Source organism: Rana temporaria, chromosome 2 (assembly GCF_905171775.1).
Source record: "Rana temporaria chromosome 2, aRanTem1.1, whole genome shotgun sequence".
NCBI lineage: Eukaryota > Metazoa > Chordata > Amphibia > Anura > Ranidae > Rana > Rana temporaria.
The window spans coordinates 516,012,587-516,040,088 of NC_053490.1; the positions used below are offsets into that span (position 1 = coordinate 516,012,587).

General features: G+C 43.4%; 1 protein-coding gene across 1 annotated transcript in view; it reads right to left on the minus strand.

The window, feature by feature from the left end:
- Positions 1 to 20,903: 20,903 nt before the first annotated feature.
- The window catches only part of RIPK4 (receptor interacting serine/threonine kinase 4), a 41,202-nt gene continuing 34,603 nt past the window's right edge, over positions 20,904 to 27,502 (minus strand). The window contains exons 6-8 of the mRNA XM_040339019.1: positions 23,915 to 24,021; positions 23,152 to 23,410; positions 20,904 to 22,112 (exon numbers count right to left, since the gene is read on the minus strand). Coding sequence (XP_040194953.1) covers positions 21,178 to 22,112; positions 23,152 to 23,410; positions 23,915 to 24,021 — 1,301 coding nt within the window. The 3' untranslated portion in view covers positions 20,904 to 21,177. The remainder of the gene's footprint in view (positions 22,113 to 23,151; positions 23,411 to 23,914; positions 24,022 to 27,502) is intronic.

Sequence of the window (27,502 nt, forward strand, 5' to 3'; positions counted from 1 at the left end):
AAGACAACAATCACGTTTTTTTTTGGAGTGCGGCTGTCCATATTTTTGTTCTAACAGTGTACCCCATCATTGGTCTCAGTGGGAGGAATTGTGTCCCATCATTGGTCTCAGTGGGAGGAACTTTGCCCCATCATTGGTCTCAGTGGGAGGAACTTTGCCCCATCATTGGTCTCAGTGGGAGGAATTGTGTCCCATCATTGGTCTCAGTGGGAGGAACTGTGCCCCATCATTGGTCTCAGTGGGAGGAATTGTGTCCCATCAGTGATATCCATTGGAAGAATTGTGCCCCATCATTGATGTCATTAGCCCTCATTGCTGGTGTCAATGAAAGAAATTGTGTCCCATTTTTTCTGTAATTTTGAAGATTTGTGCCCCATCATTGGTGTCATTGGGGGGGGGGGTCATGCTCCATTGTTGGTATCAGTGGATGCAGGGCCGCCATCAGGAATTATGGGGCCCCTTACACAGCTTCAGGCATTGGGTCCCCTGGAGCAGGGAGCAGAGAGCCGCAAAAAAAAGAAGAAATAAAGAAAAAAATATATAAAAAAATGTTTTATAAAAAGAAGGGGGGTTGTCATCCGGGGCCCTGGGGATCTCCGGACCCTTAAAATAAAAAATTGGCCCTTTAATAAAAAATTTAATAAAAATATATTTAAAAAATATATATATTTTTTATAAAAAATAAATAAAAAAAAGGGGGTTGCCATCTGGGGCCCTGATGGCGGCCCTGAGTGGATGAAATAGTGCCCCAAGGGCAGGATAAAAGAAAAGGGCTGCAGCTTGGAGACCACTGCACTATAGAATTGTAACAGACCTGGGACACCTTTGGGCACTCCAAAGAGACTAGTAATGCGGCACACATAGTGCCCCTCACCCTCCTGTCAGGCCCGATTCCGAGCCACATTCCTGTCTGAATAATGTATCCCGGTTTCAGGTGGACTGAAACCCGGACACATGGTTCCAAACCCAGACTGTCCAGGTGAATCCTTGACAGGTGGCAACCCTAGTTGTACCTGTTATTGCGTGGGTTTCTTCCGAGTACCCCAGTTTCCTCCCACACTCCAAAGGCCATGCTGATAGGTCAATTGGCTCCTCTCTACACTGGCCCCAGTAGGTATGTAAGATAGCAATCTTAGAAGTGGCTGTAAAGCCTTAAAGTGTTTGTAAAGGCTTGTTTTTTTTTTTTTTTAAACATGTTATACTCACCTCCTCTTTGTAGTTGGTTTTCCACAGAGCAGCCGTCTCCTCCTCTTCTCTGGTCCCTCTTCTGCTCTCCTAGCCCCTCCCTCTTGTGAGCAGCTCTCTATGGGGGCACCCAAGCTGAGTCAGAGCTCCGGGTATCCCTTCAGACACAGAGCCCCGGCCCCGCCCCCTCTCTTCCCTGATTGGCTGACTGATTTTGATTGATCAGCCAATCAAGAGGAGTGTCTGGGACAGCTAAGACACTCATGGACATTGCTGGAGAGAAATGGGGCTCAGATAAGTAATTGGGGGGTGGCTGCTACACATAATGTAAAGAATGCTAAAAATGTGCATTCAAAAAACGGCCTATGATACACAGCTCAGCGCCAACAGGACAGAGTTTCTCTACAATTCCAGAAAATGAACTAGTTCATTTCTTTCTCTGGCTTACACCAGTACAAAGAAATAAGTGGAGCAGCTGTTTAAATAAATCAAATGTTTAAAAAAGTATTTACAGCACTGAAATAAGGCAATGTCCAATCCAATGTAAAATACAAACAGCGCTAATGTTGGATCAAAAGGTGGCCAACACCACCATATAGTAGATAATAAATGGGTATCCGCTCCCAGGTGTTTGAAGAAAATGTCCATCCACTAGTAGTAAGATGAAGAGATAGGTAGCGTGCACCTTTCACCACACTTACGATCCACCACATGTGAAAACAATCCCAGCAGGGGTTCAAACTCACCAGAAGACTATTAGGTAGATTCAGGTAGAGTTAGGCTGACTTATCAGTAGATAAGTCGACCTAACTCAGAATCTACGCCGACCTATGTTTAAGCGTATGCTCAAACAGAGATACGCTTAAACATATCTAAGATACGACGGCTTGCGCCGTCCTATCTTAGATTGCAATGTTTTTGATGGCCGCTAGGTGGCGCTTCCATTGCGGCCGGCGTAGATTATGTAAATGAGCTTGTACGCCGATTCACGAACGTACGCCCGGCCGCCGCAGTCGAATTACGTTGTTTCCGTAAGGCCTTAGTAGGCCTAAAAAGTTATTCCACCTATGAAGTGGAATAACAATGTTAAAGTATGGCCGCCGTTCCCGCCGCGAGGTTCGAATTTTCTAAGTCGTTTGCGTAAGTCGTCCGTGAATCGGGATTTACGTCGTTTACGTCCACGTCAAAATCAATAGGCCCGTGCGGCGTACTTAGCCGCAATGCACACTGGGAAATGTAGGCACTCGGCGCATGCGCAGTTCGAAAAAAATGTAAAAAACGTAAGGTCAAGCACCATTAACATAAAACACGCCCCCCTCAAACACATTTGAATTAGGCGCCCTTACGCCCGCCGCTTTAGGCTACGCCGCCGTAACTTAGCAGGCAAGTACATTGTGAATCATGTACTTGCCTAGCTAACTTAGGGCGGCGTAGCTTAAATTCCTTAAGCTACGCCGCCGCAAAGTTGCGGGAATGTTACTGAATCTAGCTATAAGTAATCAGGCCTTTCAATAAGATAAATCATCAGTTGAAGACTGCTGCGATAAACATCTAATTGGAAGCCAATTGAATGGAATCAGCCTCAAATACAGTGAATAAACACGGAAAGAGCAAACATAGCGTAATTCTGTTTAATGAATATTCACCCCTTCCATCAAGTTCCCCCATACATCATACGTACAATGTAATTAAAATCATGACCAGAATAGAATGTAAATGACTTCACCAATTCCTCTAAGATACGAAAGGCGTTCCTTAGCACAGTCACCGGCTGGTTTACAGTAAATCAGATCCTTCCTGGTTCCCTTCAGTGAAGCGCAGGCGTAATTTCCGGCGTGACATGTAGCTCACGCCCTTACTAGTTTTGTTGTAACGTGACTTCTACGGAGGGCGTGGCTACACGAATGTACACGCTGGTTTAAGTCCTCACTCCCCATCCGCACGACAGCCAATCAGAGTCTCAGGGGGCGTGTACACGGGTGCACGTCACGTCACTCAGAGTTTACTATCTGATTCAGGCATTTAAAACAGTGCGGAACAGGGAGAAAAGGACACAGAGTAATACATATATTAACCACACTTAACCCCTACTAGACACACCAGACCAAACAAGGCGGATTTAAAAAATCCATTAACCAGTTATGCGCCTGTACAATCGGGATAAAGGTGGTCAATTACAACATATATTAATGCATTTGTGAAACGGCAAATATCATACCCTCCATATAGTTAAAATAATGACAACATCAATGCATCTAAATATAAATTACATATAAAAAAAATCATAAAATATTCCAATCTACCATAATAAAAAGTGAATATATATAAAATAAATATATGTAAAATTAAAATCAGGTAATGGCTATACTATGAGTATTTAATAAGGACCATACGAATGAGTACTGAAAAAAATCATAAACAGTAATCATCCACTAATATATATGTCCAATGGGATATTAAATGCTGATACATCTAGAAATCGATAATAAAACAATTTATGTCTAGATCTATGTTTAAACCTTTCGGTGATAAAGTATCAACAGAGAATATCCACTGAGTTTCTCTTTTTGAGAGGTCTCTAACCAAGTTGGAGCCTCTCCATGCAGGCTTAAGGTGATCTATGCCCCAAAATTTCAAACCTAAAGGGTTTTGGTCATGGAATAGTTTGAAATGGAGGGACACATTATGGTCTTTGAAACCGTTAATGATATTCACAACATGTTCTGCGATCGTAATCTTCAATTGTCTTTTTGTGCGACCTATATAGATCAGACCGCATGGGCACTGGAGTGCATAGACCACATACTCGGTGTTGCAAGTAATAAATTCATCAATAGGAAACTCTTTATGGTTTGAAGTGGAGACAAATTTCTCAACTACACCCACTGGTCGGTTGGCTTCCCTGCATGCACGACATTTTTTGCAGGCAAAAAAGCCATCTCTATCCCAAAAAGAGGATGGACGGGATGGAGGATCAAGAATCTTATGGACAACTTTGTCTGCAAAGCTAGAGGCCCTCCGGTATACAAATCCCGGTTTGGATGGTAATACAGGGGCAAGGGTCCTATCCATCATAAGGATATGCCAATGAGTGGAAAAAATATCCTCCACCTCCCTGAATTGGGAATGAAAATCAGAGAAGTTCCACTCACGTCCCTTATCTCTTTGTGGTCGACTTACATCACATAGGAAATTTTCTCTAGGTACAGAGCCCAGTTCAGAGATAATGGAGTTCAAAGTCTCCTCTCGGTATCCCTTTTCCGTAAATTTGTTTTTTATAATTTGGGCTTGTAACAGAAAATCCTCTTGTTCAGAACAGTTTCTCTTTACCCTAGTTAGCTGCCCCTTAGGGATATTTCTAAGCCACATTGGGTGGTGGCCACTACTAGTTGGCAGATAGCTGTTTGAATCTGTGGGCTTAAAAAATACCTTAGTTCCCAGCCTGTTTCCAATTCTGAATATGTCTACATCTAAGAAGTGAATATTGGTGGAACTAGTCAGCTTGATGTTATTATTATTCATATTCAATTCTTCAAGGAAAAGTTGTAGTGTGTCCGATGTCCCATCCCAAATAAAAAATAGGTCATCAATGTACCTTTTATATAATAATAGATGGGGACGGACCTTGGCAAAAATATTTTTATCTTCCCACTCTCCCATAAAGAGGTTCGCTCTGCTAGGTGCAAACTTTGCCCCCATAGCGACACCTCTGCATTGGGAGTAATAATTGCCGTTGAAGCAGAAGAAATTATGACTCAAACAAAAGTCAAGAGCATTCCTTATAAAAAACTTTTTGGTCATGGGGTATATCTTCACGTTGGCACAATGCCCAATTCAGGGCTAAGAGTGCATCATCGTGCTGTATAATGGTATACAGGGAGGAGACATCCGCTGTAACCAAATATACCTCTTCCTTTCCTGTAAGGTCAATATTTTGTAATAACTGAAGTAAACTCTTTGTATCCTTCAGGTATGCCCTGGTCTCAATCACACTTTTCTGTAAGTATAGATCGAGATATTGACCAAGTCGGGACGTAATAGACCCAATGCCATTCACTATGGGTCTTCCAGGAGGACATACAGTGTCCTTGTGGATTTTCGGAAGAGTATAAATCGTAGGGGTTCTGCTACTGCTCGGAATAAGATATTTTTTCTCCCGACCAGTCAGAACCCCTTTTCTATAGCCTAATTCTACTAGACATTCGAGATTTTTCTCGTATTAAAAGGAGGGATCTTTATCTAGTTTAGTGTAGGTATTTGATTCATTAAGCATTTCATTCAACTGGTTCAAATAAAAATCCTTTTTCAAAATAACAACTCCACCCCCTTTGTCAGCAGGTCTTATCACTATATCTTTCCTCTTTTCAAGTGCAGTGATTCCATCCAATATGTGTTGTAAATTAACATCTCTCTTAGTAACTATATGCTCAAGGTCTCGTATAACGAGGCTTTTAAATGTTTCCACTTGGTGGTTTGCTCTATTCAAGGGGTTGAATAAGGATTTATTACGCAATCCACTGTCCAAGGCTACAGAGGAATTGCTAGTGGTAGGCTGGGAATTTTTATTCAAAAAATATGTTTTCATGTTTACTTTTCTTATAAACTTGTGTATGTCAATAAAGACATTGAATTTTAAGGCTAAATGTAGGATATTGGTCTCCTTATGAGTCAGGACAGTTTCACTTAAATTGAAAATGCCCCCTGTTCCGGTGCTCTTCTTCTTTTTCTGGACCTTTCGTCCTCCTCGACATCCTCTAGATCCTCTCTCCTCTGATTGGACTGAGGGGAATGGTCTCTCTCCCAATATTATGATTCCCTCCACATGGGATCTCTTTGGTTTTGGGGCTGAGGTTGAGAGGGTGGTCTGCCTTTTCGTTGTGGTTGACCCCGGCCCCGTTTCTGCCACCCTCTCCTCCTCCCTAAAAAAGGACGTGGGGATTGATAACTATATATAAATATATAAGCCACAAGGGGCAAGGAGTGGAGTTTTAAGGTGCAAGAAATCGTAAATCAATTATACAAAGAATAGAAAATGTATTAATACATAAACAGTATAAAACTACTTATACAATAAGGGCAATAAGTAGCCCAATGGTCATAATACAAAATAATGGTTGCCTTTACATGTCACCACAAACGTGGCTTCTTCTGGAGCTTTTGTAGGAACTTTATTTTAAAACATTACCGCTAAAACAGAAAAAGAATACAATACATTTTAATTTAAAACAAACAACAATACATACATTTTAGGGATGTATTGTTGTTTGTTTTAAATTAAAATACATTTTCTTCTTTTTCTGTTTTAGTGGTAATGTTTTAAAAAATAAAGGTCCTACAAAAGCTCCAGAAGAAGCCACGTTTGTTGGCTATACGTCAAGAATGCAGTGACCTACAACACTACAACGAGCCGAGAAAATTAGGTTCAATGCTTCTGAGCATGCATCGGAATTTTGCGCGTTGGAATTGCTACAGACGATCGGATTTTCCAATGGGAATTTTTTCCATCTGAAATTTTGAGAACCAGCTCTCAATCTTTTGTTGGCGGAAATTCCGACAGCAAAAGTCCGATGGAGCTTACACGCGGTCCGAATTTCCGTTCAAAAGCTCCCATCGGACTTTTCTTGTCGGAATTTCTGATCGTGTGTACGGGGCATAAGTGTAAAATTCTAACTGGAACATTTGTTCTCCTCGAATCCACAGACAGATTCCTTTTTTATTTTTTGCAATTTTTTATTTTTGTAAGACATGCAGAAACACAGAAACCACCAAACTGGTGTGCATAAAATTAAGGAATCCAAACACACAACCAAAAGAACAAACACCACATTATAGTAGAGAGTAAACCAACTTCTCAGAGTAACCATCCCTGGACTTCCAGGTCTAGGGAGTCTCTGTAGCCCGCATGACAATTGCCGTATTCATTAGTGAAAATTAAAGCCAACCTGCCACTTTTTTTAACCAACCGGCGACCAACTAGGGTGACCACATGTCCCGAATTGCCCAGGACTGTCCCGCATTTTGCAGTTCTGTCCCGGGTCTCGGGCACCTTCATGCCAGGACAATACAGTGTCCCAGAATGAAACCGACACAGCCGCCCGATGAGCCGACGGTGGAAACTGTCTGTTTCCCAGCCCAGGGTGTTCCTCCCGCCAAATGCCCTGCAATGCACTGCCCACTGTGCCAACCAGGGCGCAGTAAAAGCTGGTCATTAAGGAGCGGGGCTGGGAAACCGACATCCTTAACAACTGATGAGTCTTCAGCTGTCAATGGGATTCCCCACTGACAGCTAAAAAAAAAAAGCTGCCAATAAAAAAAAAAATGGTGTGGGGTCCCCCTCCCCTAGTCCATTCCAGACCCTTTGGGGACTTCCAGATTCTGATAACCCCTACGCCTTGCAACCACCACAACCACCAGCCAGGATAAGATGGGGACGTGGTGCTTTGGGGTGGGGGGAGGGTAGAGCCCGTGGGTGCTGGTATGGACTAGGGGAAGTGGGCACTAGGTTTTTTTTTTCTTTTTTTCAATAGCCGGATGCCAGCAATTGCAACTGCGAGTCAATTTAATGTGATTTGACTCTTTATTTTTCTCTTTAGAAATGTCATTTTTGCTGCAGCAGGTTCTATGGTACAGATGCACCACTTTACAGGCAGACTAAGGGGACCCCCAGGCACTATATTTAGAGGAATTGTTCATTTTTTGTTGCTGTTGTACTTTAAGCATAATTATAAAAAAAACGATATTTTTTTAAAAACTTTTTTTTTTGCATTGATACATGTCCCCCAAGGCAGTACCCGGACTCAAACCCCCCCCCCCATACCCCTATTAAAATTGGAAACTTTATGTGAAGGAGGGGGGTGTCCCTGAATGGCAGTTTGAAAATGTGGTCACCCTACGACCAACGGTGGCTTCCAAAACAGCGGGATGCAGCTTTTTGCCACTGTGAGCAGGAGAGGCAGGTTGGATCTCCTATAGGTCTTAGTCGGAATCTCGTGACGATTCAGTAGGAAGAACCCGGGAGTCCATGGTAGCTTCCTGTCAGTGAACTTCTGGGCTATGCGGTGGACCTCCCTCCAGGAGGACTGAAGGAGGCGGTAGGACCAGAAGATGTGAAGAAGCCAACCAGTGTCCTCCTCGCATCTCCAGCAAAGATCTGAGCTCTGGGGAAAAATCTTATGGATCCTCTCTGGTGTGTAGCACCACCGGATTAGCACCTTGAATCCCGACTCTTGAGGTTTGGCACAGAAAATTTGTAAGAGAAAAGGAAGAGTCTGTCGACCGGTTTCTCAGTAAGTTGTATTCCAGGCTCCATTCCCATCTGGCAACATATGGAGGTCTAAAGTCTGGAGGCTGAGATAACAATAGTTGATAAGTCTGGGAGATTACATGTCACATCGGAGTCTGCTCCAGACATAATAGTCAAGAGCGAAAGAGGTTAATCGCCTCCGGGGCAGGTAGAGAGCCAACAAAATGAGCTAGCTCAAGGGCCAGGTTGTCCATAAGACAGAGTCCTTTTAACACTATAAGCATGTATATTGTTCTGTGTTACTGGCTCTTGTTTCAAAAATACATTGCTTTTTCCAACACAGCTGTAAGATTGGCCTTGACACGGATCTAGATCTCCTCTCTGCCCTGTAACCACTTGACATCCTTAGGAAGTTTTAAAACGTCCTGGACTTAAAGTGGTTAAAGAAATATGCAGCCTCAAGCTTGGTATCATTTTTTTACAGCTAGTGATCCACTGTTCAGTAAAAGAAATCCAGGTGGCTTTACAACTGCCTGATCACTTTTATGGTGGTGCGAAGGGCTGCTCCCGCCCCCCGCATGTGTATGTAACCAGCAATTGCACCACACGCGTAAGGTATCGCCGCAAACTAGGAGCCACAGTTCTAAAGCCTTTTTTTTTTCCTTAACCACTTGCCGACCGCTGCACACTGATATACGTCAGCAGAATGGCAGCGGTAGGCAAATGGGTGTACCTGTATGTCCCCTTTAAGATTTCTTCTGGCGGTGGCGGGGGCGCACCCGCCACACTTCCGTGACCCTGCCTGCGGGACCCGCGGACTTTATGTCCGCCGGTGTCCCATGATCGTGTCATGGAGCTGCAGAACGGGGGGATGCCAGTGTAAACAAGGAATCTCCCTGCTCTGCCTAGTGAAAGGAAACTGATTGTCTGCTCCCTGTCATCGGGAGCAGTGAACAGTGTCGTGTCACAGTAAGCCACGCCCCCACACCGTTAGAATCACTCCCTAGGACACACTTAACCCCTTCCTTGCCCCCTAGTGGTTAACCCCTTCCCTCCCAGTCACATTTATACAGTAATCAGTGCATTTTTATAGCACCGATTACTGTATAAATGAACATGGTCCCAAAATAGCATCAAAAGTGTCCGATGTGCCCGCCATAATGTCGCAGTCACGATAAAAATTGCTGATCACCGCTATTACTAGTAAAAAAAAAAAAAAAAAAAAAAAGCCATAAATCTATCCCCTATTTTGTAGAAGCTATAACTTTTGCGCAAACCAATCAATAAACGCTTATTGCCATTTTTTTTTATGACAAAAATATGTAGAAGAATACATATCGGCCTAAACTGAGGCAAAAAAAAAAATATGTATTCATTTTTTGGGGGTAATTATTATAGCAAAAAAAGTAAAAAATATAGCTTTTTTTTTCTAAATTGACGCTCTATTTTTGTTTATAGCGCAAAAAAAATAAAAACCGCAGAGGTGATCAAATACCACCAAAAGAAAGCTCTATTTGTGGGGGGAAAAAAGGATGTTCATTTTGTTTGGGAGCCACGTCGCACGACTGCACAATTTTCAGTTAAAGCGACACAATGACGAATCACAAAAAAATGGCCCGGTCGTTTGGCAGCCAAATCCTCCACGGCTGAAGTGGTTAATTGCATTCTCTGCATTAGGGCAAAAAAACTTTGGTAATGAGGACCCCTCCTTACACATACCTGAGCCTGATCTCGATCCAGAACTGCTGTGCACAAGAGCAGCGACTTTCTCCACACTCTCCCTCCACACAGGGCCGATTGGTCGCAGCAGGAGCCATTGACAATGGAGTGGGGGTGGGGCCAAGTTCTGCGTCTATAGACGCAGACAGCGTGGCTCGGGAGTTCACACGGGTACCCCCTTTAGCAAGCTGCTTGCTAGGGGGGTACTCAGCAGTGGGGAGGAGCTAGGAGCTCTGGCGGGGGACCCCAAAAGAGGAGAATCAGGGCTGCTCTGTGCAAAACCATTACACAGAGCAGGCAAGTATGACATGTTTGTTATTTATGACATTGTTGCAATATGGTGTTTATTAAAAAAAAAAAAAAGTGAAGGGTTTAATAACACTGTAACCCTACACTAACACGTAAGGGCTTTTAAAGCGTCACATATATGCAACATTTTACCTGACATCATTTATTGCCATTATAACATTGCAACAGCCACCATTTTATTTTTCAGGGCCTCTGCTCTCTGAGAATATATATAAATGTTTGCGAGATCCAAGTTGTTTTCCAGCAAAAATTTCATTTTTAACATGCATCTGAAAAAAATCATAAGATTTCCCCGGATGTGATGTGCTTAAAGAGCTCAGTGCTGTAGGAATCACATTATCTGACAACACGTGAGTGTGCAGTGCCGGCCTGCCCCGACTTGCGCAAGCGTCAGACTTCCAGCACTCAAATTAGCTAGAAGTAGACAAGCAGCTACACCTCCCTTTATAAACAGCTCCAGAATAGCTCTCCGTTCACTAATCCTATATGCGAGTTTTATTGCTGCAGAGTATAATCGCCTCCGGCCACTATGAGTATATGTTTTATTACCCTGTCTCACGTGGCAAAGTACAACAGAGCTGCAATGCAAGCTGCTACAGGCCGATGGCGCCATACTGTGAGCACACAGTTGGCGCTCTAAAGGGAAAAATTGTTGCCCCGATATTTACCGTAATTTTGCTTTTCTGGACCCTCCTCCAAGGAAAGTATGGCACGATGTCTATGGTAAGCTAAAGATTTCCGCTGCGGTGTCATAATACACCTACACTAACCCGCATTGCATTAAGACAGCCCAGTTATGAATGAGCTGCCAATAGACCACAATGAACAAAAACGTACATGATCTTTTTTCAAATTGTAGTGTGCCACAATGCATGGCATGTGTGTTGTGGTCCATTGGGCTCTATTGTGCAATGCGTTGTGGTACCATTCACAATGAATGACACTACTATGCCCTTTTCACTAAGTGGATCACATGCCACGTGCATTAACCGATTAAGCCCCCTTCCTGCCCAGAGCACTTTTTACAATTTGGCACTGCATCGCTTTCAGGCCTCTTTCACATTCAGGCGTTATTCATGCGGTACAGCGCTAAAAATAGCGCTGCTATACCGCATGAATAAATCTTGCCCTGCAGGCTTCAATGTGAAAGCCCGAAGGCTTTCACACTGAAGCGGTGCGGTAGCAGGACCGCTCCAAAAGTCCTACTAGCCACATCTTTGGAGCGGTATAGGAGCGGGGTGTTTACCGCTCCTATACCGCGCCTTCCCATTGAAATGAATGGGAAACAGCGGTAATACCTCTGCAGAGGCGCATTGCGGGCGGTATTAACCCTTTTTCGCCCGCTAGCGGGGGTTAAAACCTCACCGCTAGTGCCCGAATATCACGGTAAATACGACGGTATAGCGGCGCTAAAAATTGCGTGGCTATACCGTCACCGCACCTCCGCTGCCCAATGTGAAAGTAGCCTGACTGACTGCACCGTCGTGCGACGCTGTACCCAAACAAAAACTGCGCCCTTTTTTTCCCTACAAATAGAGCTTTCTTTTGGTGGTATTTGATCACCTCTGCAGTTTTAATTTGTTGCGCTATAATCAAAAGAACAGCGACAAGTTTGAAAAAAAAAAAAACACTATTTTTTACTTTTTGCTATAATAAATATCCCAATTTTTTTTTCAAAATAACTTTTTTTTCAGATGTATTCTTCTACATATTTTTTGGTAAAAAAATAAATAATAATAGTTGCAATAAGCTTATATTTGGTTTGCACAAAAGTTATAGCGTCTACAAAATAGGGGATCGTTTTATGGCATTTTTTTATTATTGTGTTTTTTTTTTACTACTAATGGCGGCGATCTGCGATTTTCATTGAGACTGCGACATTATGGGGGACACATCGGACACTTTTGACACATTTTTGGGACCATTGACAGTTTTACAGCGATGAGTGCTAACAAAAAGCACCGATTACTGTAAAAATGTCACTGGCAGTGAAGGGGTTAACACTAGGGGGCGATCAAGGGGTTGTGTTCCCTCACTGTGCTCTAACTCAGTGTTTCTCAATTCCAGTCCTCAAGGCGCACCAACAAATCATGTTTTCAGGATTTCCTTTAGATGAAACAGCTGTGGTAATTGATAAGGCAATGAAACTGATCAAATCACCTGTGCAAAAGAATGGAAAGCCTGAAAACATGACCTGTTGGTGCGCCTTGAGGACTGGAATTGAGAAACACTGCTCTAACTTAAGGGGGATGGGACTTCCTAGGGGAAATGACAGATCACTGTTCATACAAAGTACGATTAGTAATTTCTCCCTTGAAAGAACCGGGAGCTGTGCTTTTACGCATACCGGGCACTTGCATCGGCTCTGGGGGCGAGCAGCCCCTAGCGGTCACAGGGCGAAGCAACAATGTTGCCGCAGTGAAAATGCAGCGGCTGGTCGGCAAGTGGTTAATGCACGCTTTTAAGTACAACAAGAAAAGGTGCTCCAGTTGCGCGAGTCTCTGGTTAATCCCCACACACACACTAGTCAGGTGTTAGCCCACCTTGCATGCTGTGTAACATAAGGAAATGATTCCAGATGGCTGCACTTCCAAAAATCCTTTTATCGAAGCTTCATATGACAAGTGGTTGACAGATGGAGCAGGGGACAAAAAGGTAGCGGTAACGACTAAGCACCAACATTTGCGCGAAGCGCGTCTGCCTTTTTGTCCCCTGCTCCATCTGTCAACCACTTGTCAAATGAAGCTTCAATAAAAGGATTTTTGGAAGTGCAGCCATCCAGAATCATTTCCTTAGGTTACGCTTTTTAGTGCACAAATGTGAATGGGCTCTAAAAGAAAGCCTCCATTAAAAGGTTGACCATTCCTAAAATACTAGTTGCATGGTTGTTATACTGATCCAATAGTTTCCAAGTCGTGGAACAGGAACAATTTAGTTGACTGGGAATCTTGGCTTAATTTACCACATGCCTATTACAGGGTTGTGACTCAATCTATGACAGAAACAGCCCAGCAACTAGCATTTCAACAATGAGGTGAACAACAATGGCCAGCCCCAGTACAGGATTCCTATAGAGAAGAAATTAAGATTGTAAATCCCCGAATTAATGTGTGGGGAGTGCAATGATGTACCAATATTACAATATGTATACATCATATAGCAAATCGGAAAATCTTCAGCTGCAAAGGTGAGTTTCCACCTGGGATCAGAATATACAGCCATTCTGGTAGAAGTCTGTGTGAGTTCCCCAACAACGTGCTTCAGAACTGTATTTAACATGCCCAAAAAAAGAAATCAGGTGCATAATTTCATTCAGTACATAATATTTTTTTTTTTTAAATAGGGTAAAGATTATAATTTTTTTGTGCTTTGTGTCCCAATGGGAGATTTTCCTCCATTTCCTGTTTCAAGACACAACAGGAAGTAGGGGGGGGGGTCTCTCCAAAGGAAACCCCTCCATTCCTTTTATTACACCACTTCGAGAATCTCCCCAAAAGGGACAGCAATGACAACCTTACAGAGGTTCTAAGGCTCGGATAGAGATTCTACTCTATGTAGCGCCTGTGTACTTTCAGTCCAGGTGCTATCTTCAATTTAGAGGGGGGATGAGAGAGTTAGTTTACTCTTATCCGGATAATTCAGTTAAATGAGGCCTCTACTCTAGCTGGGCTGTGCTGCCAGTTCATTCTGTGTTCCAGAGATACCTTTCCATCTCTGGGCGACAGGTGGCTGCAGAGGAGTTCAGTTTTGAAGCGCCTCTTGCCAGCAGCCAATCAGAGGAGTTTCTCCCTCGCGGGGCATGCTGGGGGAGGGTACTTCCAGAGCAGACGCCATCTTGTGGGGTCTGTTCCTGGTTACGGGTGCGGCACCCACCTTCAGGGTGTGCGCACATCATGGGCCCCGGCGATATGGCCTACCAGGCCTGGGCGCACGTGCTACGCGGAGTTCTCGGTTCTCGGCCCTCATGGCCCGGAGCAACTGAAGCAGTGGCGGGGCCCCAGTCATCCACTGGGTCCCCACATTCTGAGAGGAAGATCCCAAGCGAGTTGTGCTCTTCGATGGGGAGTCAGTCTGAGGTGAGCCCGGAGGCAGGCGATCCAATAGGGCCTAGACAATCCATCGGGGATTGAGGTGACCGGACACTGACAGTTTGTATGTTGGCAACCTGTCAGTCGGTGACCATTTGAGAGACTACCTGAGGGAGATTCAGGCAAATTACAGTACTGAGAAGGATTCGCTCTATCATCTATGTTCCAGAGCACGAGCCTGTGGCAGAGGGCCCGTTCCGACTTGCCAGTTCTATTGAGCCAAGTCTGTGGCAGAGACTTGTTCCTTCGCAAAGTTCTGAGTGATACCCGCGACCCAAGGCTGGGCACTTAAAGAGGACGTACAGGTACGTGCTTGTGCCCAGCCGTGCCATTCTGCTGATGTATATCTGCAGGAGGTGGTCCTTAAGTGGTTAAGCACACTGGGTTGAAAAAAATAAAAATAAACCCTCAGGGCTGGATTCAGATAGGAGATCCGACGGCGTATCTCCAGATACGCCGTCGTATCTCTGAGTGCGGGCCGTCGTATCTATGCGCCTGATTCAGAGAATCAGTTACGCATAGATTTCCCTAAGATCCGACCGGCATAAGTGTCTTACACCGTCGTATCTTAGGCTGCATAATCACGCTGGCCGCTAGGTGGCGCTTCCGTATAGTTACGCAAGGAATATGCTAATTAGGTATTTACGCCGATTCAGAAACGTACGTCTGGCCAACGCATTTTTTACGTCGATTATGTTAGGCTTTTTTCGGCGTATAGTTACCCCTGCTATATGAGGCGTAGCTAATGTTAAGTATGGACGTCGTTCCGCGCCGAGTTTTGAAAAATTTTCGTTGTTTGCGTAAGTCGTTTGCAAATACGGCTGGACGTCATTTGCGTTCACGTCTAACCCAATACGTCCTTGCGGTGTACTTTGGAGCAATGCACACTGGGATATTTCATAGACGGCGCATGCGCCGTTCACAAAAAACGTCAAGCACGCGGGGTCATCTTAAATTTGAATAAAACACGCCCACAACATCCCCATTTGAATTAGGCGGGCTTATGTCGCCACACATACGTTACGCCGCCGTAACTAAGGGGGCAAGTTCTTTCTGCATACGGAACTTGCGCCCAAAGTTACAGCGGCGTAACGTATCTAAGAAACGTTACGCCCGCAGATAGACGAATCTATCTGAATCCGGGCCTCAGTGTGTACCAAGCTTTATACTTGTGATCTGATAAGTTCTTGCACACAAGCAGGTTTATGGAGAGGGGAGGTGGTGTTAGAAGGAGGAGGGGGGCAGTAACTCGTCAGAAATTAACAAGGCAGGGTTGACACCATGTGCTTAGGAATTCAGAGCCGTGTTGTTCCGCCATAGACAAAAAAAAAAAGTGTAGGAGCACACCATGGGGGTTATTTACGAAAGGCAAATCCACTTTGCACTACAAGTGCAAAATGCACTTGAAATTGCACTGAAACGAGGGGAAGCTCTGCTGATTATCCAATCATGTGCAAGTTAAAATGCTGTTTTTTTAGTTTCCTTGCATGCCCCCCTCGGATCTACAGCGACTGTACTTTCAGTGAAATTTCAAGTGCACTTTGCACCTGTAGTGCTGGGTCTGTGTGCAAGGTCCCCCTAGTTCGACTCTTGTGATAGGCGGAAAACTAGAAGACTATCAGACGAGCCGAACTAGGGGCGCGGGACCTTGCACACAGACCCAGCTCCATGACATACGATACGAGCGCCGGAGGACAGAAGGAGGGGAGCACTGCAGCCGCCGCTTACGACCCCCCCTGCCCTATGGAGCGGACGCCCATGATTCCAGACATATTGTATATTAACATACTTTTTATTTTGCTTAAACATTAAGTTAATCAATGGACACTTAACAGTAGTAAAATAGTTTTATTTTTTTATTTGTAAAAATGTTGTCAACACAAATGTAGAAAGTGAAAAAAAAAAAAATTAAAAATACAAAAATCTGTGTACTAAAACATACACAATCCATGGATTCCATTACATGTTCTGTCATAGAAAGAGGTTTACACTGGTTATACATGAGCAGCTAAACACAATATACACAGTATATTCATACTGCCTGTGCATTACAATTACAGTCATATACACACAGATACAAAAATAAGAAATTTATCCCCAATATAACGTACATAGCTTAGGGAAACGCCATCAGTTTTTAATACGGATTTGCAAGAGCAAACACACGTGTTTGGACAATCAGCTGCAGTGTGATGGATGAGTATAGGCGAGGCGCAATCAACCCGTCATTTGGGAAAAGGGAGTCACCCAGGCTCCACCACTACAGCCCAATAAGGTGGATTCCATTAACTAGTTTACTGCCAGATACAATGCTTGCACAGGGCCCAGTGTCTGGCAACACTGAAAATATACCAGCATGCTCCGCTCATTGGCTCTACCACCATTCAGTACTTGCCAATAGAATACATTGCTTTTGAAGCATAAGTGTGCGCAGCCTATTGCATTAGGGTGTGCACCCCAAAGCTCAAACACACACTACCAATCATTCGCCATGTTCATTCAGAAAGGGAAGGGGCTGATAAATACATATTTACCGGCCTTTTTCCTCACTCATCCTAAAACATCTCTGCAGCAACACGGGCAGGAGAGGAGAGAAGCTGAAGGTGCTGCAGAGGGAAGGAGTGGGGAGCCAGGGCAGTAGGGGGGGAATCTGTGCTGCACAGAATGATTAGGGTGTGCCTGGGCACATCCGGCACACCCTGTGCGCACGCCTAGGTTTTGAAGACATATAGGTAGATTCACAAAGAGTTAGGCCGACCTAACTCAGAATCTACGCCGACTTATGTTTAAGTGTATTCTCAATCAGAGATACGCTTAAACATATCTAAGATACGACGGCTTGCGCCGTCCTATCTTAGGTTGCAATATTGAGGCTGGCCGCTAGGTGGCGCTTCCATTGCGGTCGGCGTAGAATATGTAAATTAGTAGATATGCCGATTCACGAACGTACGCCCGGCCGCCGCAGTACATTTACGCCGTTTCCGTAAGGCATTATCAGGCCTAAAGTTATTCCATCTATTAGATGGAATAGTAATGTTAAAGTATGGCCGTCGTTCCCGTTTCAAAATGTTTACGTCGTTTGCGCAAGTCGTCCGCGAATAGCGATTTACACTTTTTACGTCCACGTCAATCAATAGGCCCGTGCGGCGCACTTATTTGTTGGCTGACAAAGTTTTGCCATCTGTATGCAGAACAAGTTTGCGGCCAACGCCTGGCAAACAAAATTCCATGGCTTTGTCCGATGGAAATCTGTGTGTAAGAGGCTTTACTGGGGTGACAACGCTAAGCCACTACCTTGGAACCTGCAGCTGCCTGCTGTGTGAGCTTCTACAGGTGGCTGCCTATTAGGAAAATTGAAACCTTTGCTGCCCCCCTCTCACCAGCAGCACTTAACCATAACCCCCCCCCCCCCCCCCCCCCGCTCTTCAGCTGCAGAAGTGAAGAAAATATCCAGTACTTGTGGACATGGAGGAGCATGCTACTCATTTAATGTGACAGCACTGGTCCAAGAACCAGTGTAGTCCATAGGCCAACAAGGGAGGGGGAATTGGTACTACCAGTGGTGTATTTAGGTTTTGTGCTGCCCTAGGCCTGACTAATTTCGTGCAACCCCCAATTTAAATATAATCCACCCCTTCCTGTCAAGGCCACACCCCTTCCTGTTTAAGGCTTGCCCTGAAATTTTCCAGTCTGGACTTGGCTTAATCTGCAGAGATTTCCTCTCACTTCCTGTTTGGCTATGGGGCAGGAAATGAACGGATGGCAAAATTTTTTTTTAACAGGGGCTATAACCATCCCTTGATCTATCCAAAATTACACTAAAAGTGTAGCGCAAGCCGGCGGGGACTCTTTTCATGCTTCCCCCCCTGCAAAGTGCTGCCTTGTTGGCCTAGGCCAAGATACAGCATTGGGAACTACACATAGTGATTAGGGTGTGCCCAGGGACACCTGGCACACCTATGTTTGTACTCTACAGAACGATGCCATCACTCAGCTCTGTAATGGCTGCGTTTGAATCAAACTTGTATCCCAAAAGGGAAAAAAAAAATCCCTTGAGGCTGGGATCACACAGGTCCAGCTGCGGTTTGCAGGCCTTGGTCCTCTGCGTTTGTGTTAATCGGTTCAGGTGCAAATTTTCCCCTGAACCGGACCCAAAAAATGCACAGGACCCTTTTCAAATTCGCACCGCAGCCGCCCCAGACAAGTGTGAACTGGCTCCATTGAAAGCCAGTCTCACTCACATGTTATATGCAAATTAGATGTGTTTTACACCAAATCCAATTTGCATATGTGAACAGATTTGGCAGTTTAATGAACTTGGCCATTAACAAACGCTAAATGATCAGTTTGGGATGGTCAGGCTTTAAAAGCACAATTCACGCTTTCAATTTTGCACAAATGTAAAATTGTACTGGCAACATCTAAAAGGGTTATTAAAAAAAAACCCAAATGGTACAACAGGAAAGGAGAAAGCATTTCTTGTAACAGGTAAAACTGATAAGCAAACTAACGGATCATTTGATTCCCGGTATTTTCAGTGATTGCACAGGACCGAGTCAACCACATGGTAACCCAATCTGTATTTGGGTGATGTGTGGACGGAATCTGTAACGACAACTCAGCTACCAGTTCCCAAATTTTAAACATTCTATTCTTTTGAATTGTGCCTCAAAGGCAACTGTAATGCATGCAGACGCTAAGGCAACTGTAATGCATGCAGACGCTAAGGCAACTGTAATGCATGCAGACACTAAGGCAACTGTAATGCATGCAGACACTAAGGCAACTGTAATGCATGCAGACACTAAGGCAACTGTAATGCATGCAGACACTAAGGCAACTGTAATGCATGCAGACACTAAGGCAACTGTAATGCATGCAGACACTAAGGCAACTGTAATGCATGCAGACAGGCTCATTCCACATACTGTAGCTTTAAAACAAGGACACAAATCTGTTTTAACTGTAATTATATAATATATATATAAAAATTTCATTCCTGTAATCTGTGCGGGTTGAGCCTAAAGGCCAGTACACACGATCAGATTTTCCGACAATCCGACAATTGTGTGATGCCAGGTTTTTTGAAGAACAATCCGACCTTTTGTACGTTCCATCGGACAATTCTTTGTTGGAATTTTCAACAACAAATATTGGATGCTCTCAAATTTTCCGACAACAAATGTGTTCCGTCGGATTATCCGATCACGCGTACACAAGTCCGTCGGACTAAAATTCAAAGTAGAAACACGCATGCTCCGAACCAATGCTAACCATCAGACAACATTAGCAGAACTTGCCCAAAAGGGTGTCGCTAAATAGCAGAAAAACCACGTAGTTGCGTACGTTAGCTGCCGTCTGTATGCAGAATTAGTTCACAGCCAACGCTTTTTGCACAAAATTCCACGGATTTGTCCGATGGAAATCGGCTCGTGTGTAGGAGGCTTTACTGGCAAGCCACAAAGTGAATGGGCAGAACATGGCTTGGTCAACATGCACTCTAATGCCGCGTACACACGGCCAGAATTTCCGATGGAAAAAGTCAGACGGAATTTTTTTCAACGGAAATTCTGACCGTGTGTATGCCCGATCTGACTTTTTCCAACGGAAATTCCGACCGTGTGTATGCCCCATCGGACTTTTTCCAACGGAAATTCCGACGGACTTATAAGAGAACATGTTCTCTTTTTTCCCCCCAGACAGAAATTCTGTTAGTCTGTATGGAATTCCCACAGAGAAAAAAAAGAACACACGCATGCTTGGAAACAATTCGATGCATGCTCAGAAGCATTGAACTTCATCATTCTAGGCTTGTCATAGTGTTGTACGTCACTGCGTGCGACGGTCGGAATTTGGTTTGTATGCAAGACAGCTTGAGCGGAATTCGGTCGGAAAAACCCAGAGTTTATTCCGACGGAAAATCCGATTGTGTATACGGGGCATTAAGTTCTGCCGTTGAGCCAGTTGTCCCCGTCTATATTATTTGTTTAATAAATGCTACAGGGAGCATTCCAGCATCACTCCTCTTTGCCTTCTAAAAGGTTTCATTTCAGTACTAGATTAACCATAAAAATGTTCAGCTTGTTAAAAATATTCATACATTTAAAAAAAAAAAATTTGGTCATTGACCATACATGTGTACATGATTAACAATTTCTTTTTTTTTTTTGTTCATGTTTCCTCGCCGAGCTTCATTAGATGAGACACGAGCTTGCAACAAGTCTTAAAAAGATTGAGATGGACATCTAGTCCACAGATGATCGAAATGTTTCTCAAGAATGAAATATCATCCAAGAAAGGACAGGCATAAAGCAAAAAGGAAAGCCCAAGGAAGAAGAAGTTTATTTTTTGTTTCCCTTTGGTTCGTTTCCTTCTCTCGTTGAATTAAAGATGCAACAAAATCCACAATTATACGTTGTCATTTTTAAAACTTGGCTTCCAATAGGAAAGGTTTGTCAAAAGATGACCACTGAAGGCTTGCTTGGACGTCATCGGTGTTTGTTTTGCACTGGAGCACCCAAAAGATTAACATCCATGCAAATCAGAAGCGCATGCTTACGCTTGCAATCCAAATCAGGATCTTGCCAAGGTTCAAACAAGGCCAATGTTTTTAAAAAAAATAAAAATAACTCCTCATACATTTTCCACAAATACAATGGATTCCTCTTCGTATTTAATATTTGATTTTTCATCCATGATAAGTTGGACAGCAGAATAATGGCGATGATGACTGGCTAGATCAAGAGCGGTGTAGCCTTCGATAGTGGTAGCGTTAATGTTGGCACCATGGTGGATGAGAAGCCTCGCTGTGCTGGTGTGGCCAGTCTCGGCTGCGATATGCAAGGGGGTTTTTAGTTGTGCGTTTGGAAGGTTCACATTGCAGCCAAGCTCAACAAGGATCCGAGCCACTCGGTAATGACCTCTCTGTGCAGCTAGATGCAAAGGGGTTCTTCCATCAGAAGTCTGAGTGTTGAGGTTGGCCTTGTACTGCTTTGCAAGTAACTTCACAATGCTTAGGTGGCCCTGCCAAGAGGCGTAATGCAGGGATGCCCAGTTTTCCAGTCCTTTTACGCCAACATCGGCATCTCGTCGAAGAAAGATACGGACAATACTTTCTTTACCATGTTGGCAAGCAACGTGTAGGGGCGTTCGGCCTTTGCCGTCAACCTCACTGAGCGAAGCATTCTTGTCTAGGAGGAGACGCGTTATGGATTCATCTCCATTCTGAGCTGAGAAATGTAGAGCAGTGAACAGATCTTCATCTTTAGCGTTGAGATTTATCTTTTTAGAAAGGAGGAGCTCCACAATGCTTTTCAACTTTTTCTCAGCGGCAATGTGGAGTGGGGTGGAGCCCTTTGAGTTGGTCATGTTAGGGCTGGCATTGTACAGAAGTAGTAATTTCACACACTCCTCCTGTCCATTTTCAACGGCCAAATGAAGGAGGGTGGACCTTCCATCCAAAACCAGTTCAACGTCCTGAGGCTGAAGAATCTTCAGTAGCTTTGGGTTGTCTCCAGATACAATTGCATCAATCAGCTTCTTCTTCTGGATCTCGGTGGTGCTAAGATCTGTGCAGGAATAGAATGCAACAAAATTGTTAGAAAATTATCCAATTCAATAAAAAAAAAAATAGATATAAAAAAAAAAAAATGCACCATTTACAGAAAAACATTAAAGTTCAACTTCAAGAACAAATTAACCAAGCCATCAACAAAAATTAATACTGTTAAGTATTTAACCACTTGCCGCCCGCCCTATTACAAAATGACGGCGGCAAAGTGGTTTCAATATCCTGACCCGACGTCATATGACAACTTCAGGATATCGAGCCGCTGCGCACCCCCCGGGGCCGCGCATCACAGCGATCGTTGTTGCGGGGTGTCAGTCTGACACGGAGACTCTTTACCACGTGATCAGCCGTGTCCAATCATGGTTGATCATGATGTAAACAAGAAGAGACACAAGTAGAGGAGAGCCGATCGGCTGCTCCTCTGACAGAGGGAGTTTGATCGATTATCAGCGCAGCCCCCCCCCCCCCCCCCCCAAGGATGCCCACCACCAGGTATTCCACCCCACAATGGGCATCACTGATTGGCAGGCATTATTGTTTGGCTCTGATTGGCATCCATCAGTACAATATAATACAGTACATCCGTGCCACCCATCAGTGCCCATCCATGCCACCTATCAGTGCCCTATCAATTCCACCTCATCGATGCCCATCAGTGCCGCCTTATCAGTGCCCTTCAGTGCAGCCCCATCAGTGCCCATCAGTGAAGGAGAAAACGTACTTATTTTACAAAGTTTTGTAACGGAAAAAAAAAAAAAAAAAAAAAAAGCATTTGTTTTTCAACATTTTCTGTCTTTTTTTATTTTTTATTACAATTTTATTATTAAAATTACAATGTACATGAACAGTGCTTTGACTTGTTTTTCCAACTCATTGTGGAAAGGCTGTAAGGGTGGCCTCAATAGAAGCTACTAGGCCAGAAACCAGGGGAAAAGTCCTCTCCATAGGGAAGGGATTATGTCTAGGTTAAGTCAACAGTGGTGCTACAAATACAACTGGGTACCAACAAAGCAATTAGAAAACTTCGGACAGTTTACCTGTTACAGAACCCTCTCTATCGAAGGACAGGGAGAGAGAGCCTCTGGAGGAAAAGGCAGAGTCAATAGAGGAGATTCCAGATAGACGCTTGTCGCTGGTTGCCAGTTGAGGATCGGACTCGCTGTGACAAAGACTCTCAGGTCCTTCCATGGTCTGGGAGATTCCAGAATCCAGTTGGGAGAGCAGCTCAGAGAGGCTGTAGTCTTTATCAAACACTGGAGTGGGACTTTTCTTGGGTTCTGATTGGCAGACCACATCCTACAAAAAACAAAAACAAAAAATATAAGCGCTAAAGAAATGGCTATCAAAGTATAAGAGCTTCTTCAGGTCTTTGTTTTTTTATCAAGGTTCCAACATGCATGACAGGAAATGATGGGAAAGATTTCCAGTGGGGAGAAAAAATAATAAAAAAAAAAAAAAAAAAACATTAACGTGGGGAAAGATTAAAAAATCTAGAAGAAGGGTTTTTAGTGTTGTGCGAGCCTTCCCGTCCACAACTGCACCTCCCATTTCCTGTATGAGCACCACAGACAGGAAATTAGGGAAAATTTCCCCAGTGGGCGGGGGGGGGGGGGTGTCACACACAGAAACAGACCTGATGAAAATGGATTAACACACTTGACAGAAGAGTGAAAATTCCTAGAACCAGCATATCCAGGGACTAATGGAAAAGCAGGACCCTCTGCGACAACTGCCACCCATACATTTGTAACCCATACACCACATCTGTTGCTAAAAAGAATGTTCTTGGAAGTCAAGTACCTCAGATTTTGTGTCTTGGGTGGCTTCTGCCAGGTTCTCTGCACTAGACATGGAGCAGGTTTCGTCCTCATGCTTTGTACACAGCAGCTCTGTCTCTGAGGTAATCTCTGTTTGACAGGAGAAAAAGCCATATGGTTACTAAGATGCAAACAGATGCAAGTAGTTTTATATTAAAACGAGCCAGTCTATTTAAAGTTGTTATTGGGCAAATTCAGCTTGGAAGAGAACTAGGGTTTACCAAGTCATTATGTATTGCAGCTGACCTACACACTTAAACTCGAAAAGCAGCAACTCATTCATCGCGTTGCACGACTACACTGAACGCACAGCATGCCTAGACAATGAGCAAACATGGTTGTTCATTTGTATTAACTATACCTAGAAACATTAAATAACGATTTCTTAAAGTGCACCTGTGCCCAGACTATGTACATTAAATTATTTACACCTCAACAAGCTGTAAAAGCTTAAAATTATATATATATATATATATTTATGACCATCCTGTGTAGCAGCACGTACTGTGGAGCTATTCATCCACAAAGTTAATAGCAGAAGAAGTCAAATATCAGCTCCACTGACCCTCATTTTTTCAATACTTTCCCTGAGTTTTTTTGTGATTTCAGGATGAATCACTTTATAGTACATGCAGCTAGAGAGGTCAGTGAGGCTTTGTTTTAAAATGCTTTTGTTGCTCGTTAGAAATATGGTTCATGTCCATAGTCTGGACACAGGTGCACTATAGGTGGGTTCAAAAAGGTCATCTACAAAAAAAGCGGATCCCAAAATTAAACCACAGCCTTTAAAGCAGACCTCGAATGCAAGTGGAAGGTCCACTTTCCTGGCAGACCACATAAAACAAAAAGTTAGCAAAGGATTTCACAAGAACATAGACCACTCATCTTGCTCCTGGATTCCAGGAAATGAAGGTGACAGAGGGGATAGGATTTCAATTTACAAATACCATACTAGTGACCCCACAATAGGGATAAAACTTTTTCACGAAAGGAAGTTTAATAAGACACGTGGACACTCATTAAAATTAGAAGAAAAGAGGTTTAACCTTAAACTACGTAGAGGGTTTTTTACTGTAAGAGCGGCAAGGATGTGGCATTCCCTACCACAGGCGGGGGTCTCAGCGGGGGGCATCAATAGTGCATCAATAGTTTCAAGAAACGACCACAACATACAGGGATATACAATGTAATACTGACATATAATCACACACATAGGTTGGACTTGTGTCCTATTTCAACCTCACCTACTATGCACCCATGTAACTATCACCGCCCCTCAGTGCTTCTTCCTGGCCCCTGGAAACCCTGCAAGAACGCATTTATGCAATAGACTTGGATGCATTATTGTGCGATTTTGAGTGTCTACCTACCCCTGTAGACAGCAGGGCAAGGCAAGATGTCACCTGCTACACACAGAATATTAGACCAAGATGTGGGTTTTTACTTTAAAGAAAAAAAATAAAAGCTTTTGTTACTGCCAATTTTGTTTGGGTGGCATGGGACTGGTTGGGCATCTTGTTTTTCCATGGAAGGTACGCTTTAGAAAACCTGGAGAAACAAGGCTTTCAGAAACAACTGATAACATGGAAATGTTTTCTTTAAGCCCAAAAGCTAACCATACACGGTTCAAATTTAGGCCAACTCCTGAGGAATCGCCTGAAATTTGACCCATGGGTGGCCTTGTTGGCACCACCTGGCTCAAGTCGATTTAGGCTTTATGTACACGGGATGTTGTTCAACCTCTCCTGAATGAATTAACTTGACAGCTAGAAACCGGCATCTAAAAAACGGCAGTTTAGCTGCATTTACTCGTTTCTGCGTTTGAAACGCTGCTAAATGCGAGTTGCTGCGTTTAGCCGCGTTTGGCGCTTGAAATGCCTCTAGACACAGCTTCTGAATGCCTTTTTTCGGGGTTCCAGAAAAAGCCTCTCAACTAAACTGCCTAGAAACTACTATAAAATGACCCTGTGTACATGAACTGATGGGATAACAGAGGTGAGTTCAGGAGCAGTTGGAAAAAAAACACCCAACTGCTCCTAAACGTCCATTTACCAGCAGCAGTGTACACATAGCTCCCAACTGCCCCTGATTTTGAGGGACTGGGACTGTCCCTGATTTGGACCAATGTCCCTCTTTCCTCATTTTGGTCTGATCTATATAGTTGTATATAAAATTCATTTTTTTTTCTTTTAAACAGTGTTTCCCAGTGCTCAACCCTTCTTTCAATTTCTAAATTGCTGCATTTGGAAATTTCAGAAGCCAATATAAAAGGAATAAAAAACAAGATAATACGGCGCTAATATTTAAACCTGTGAAAAATATATATGTGAAATATATCTTAAAAAGTTGAATGCAACAATAACCAATATAAAAGGAATAGTAGTGGTAAAAAAAAAAAAAGAAAAAAAAAAGCCCTTTTTTGATTAAGGGCGTGTCCTATGCTTACATACATTTTCTAGTAGGTGTCCCTCATTCCCATCTCTAAATGTTGGGAGGTATGGTGTACACAAGGCCTTAAAGCGGAGTTCCACCCTAAAAACTATCTTTTTATTAAACAGCTTGCCTATATATATATATATATATATATATATATATATATATATATATATATATATATATATATATATATATATATATATATATATATATATATATATATACACACACACATACATACATACATACACACACACACACACACACACACACACACACACACACACACACACACACATATATATATATATATACATATATACATATATACATACACATACATACATACATACATACATACATACATACATACACACACACACACATACTTAAATTTAAAAAAAAAAAATGTACTCACTATGGCTGTTACTAGGCAGTTTTTTTAGTTCCTAGTACAGGGTGGTTTAACTTCCTGTCCTAAAACCCCATTGCCTCCTGGGAAATGATGACACTCATTTCCCAGTAGGCAATGGGGTTTTAGGACAGGAAGTTGAACCACCCCGTACTAGGAACTAAAAAACAAAAAAAATAAAATAAACTGATGACATTCATTTCCCAGGAGTCTGAGCATTACTGTGCCTAAAAATCCCAGCATGCACCTCTCTAGGGCAATCCAGGAGGCTTCTCATGCCCACAGCTAACATGGAAACGGACACAAGATCACTGATCAGATATCAGGTACGTTTTTACACCGTTTTATGTACCGATCATGATTTTGTTGATAATTGTAAAAGAATATTGAATGTAATCTATTGTGGATTGCAAAAGAAATCCTGCATTAAAATCAACCGAGCTGGGTGGAAAGTTGTCAGATGAATGGGGACATCATCCTATAAGATTAGGACACTGTTTGGGTATTCAGACAGCCAGGGGTGATGTGGCCATCTGAATACAATAGATGGCAGGGGAGATTCCACCATCCACGCTCATGGGAATCAAGTGAATTCACATTCATCCTGCAGCACTGTGCAAGAAAAATCTGCACATGTATGGAAGACTTTTAGCCTCACAGACTAAAAACAAAAGGCTGGAGGAGAGTGCAGCCAACTGGTTTATCTCAACAATGAGTCCGCTA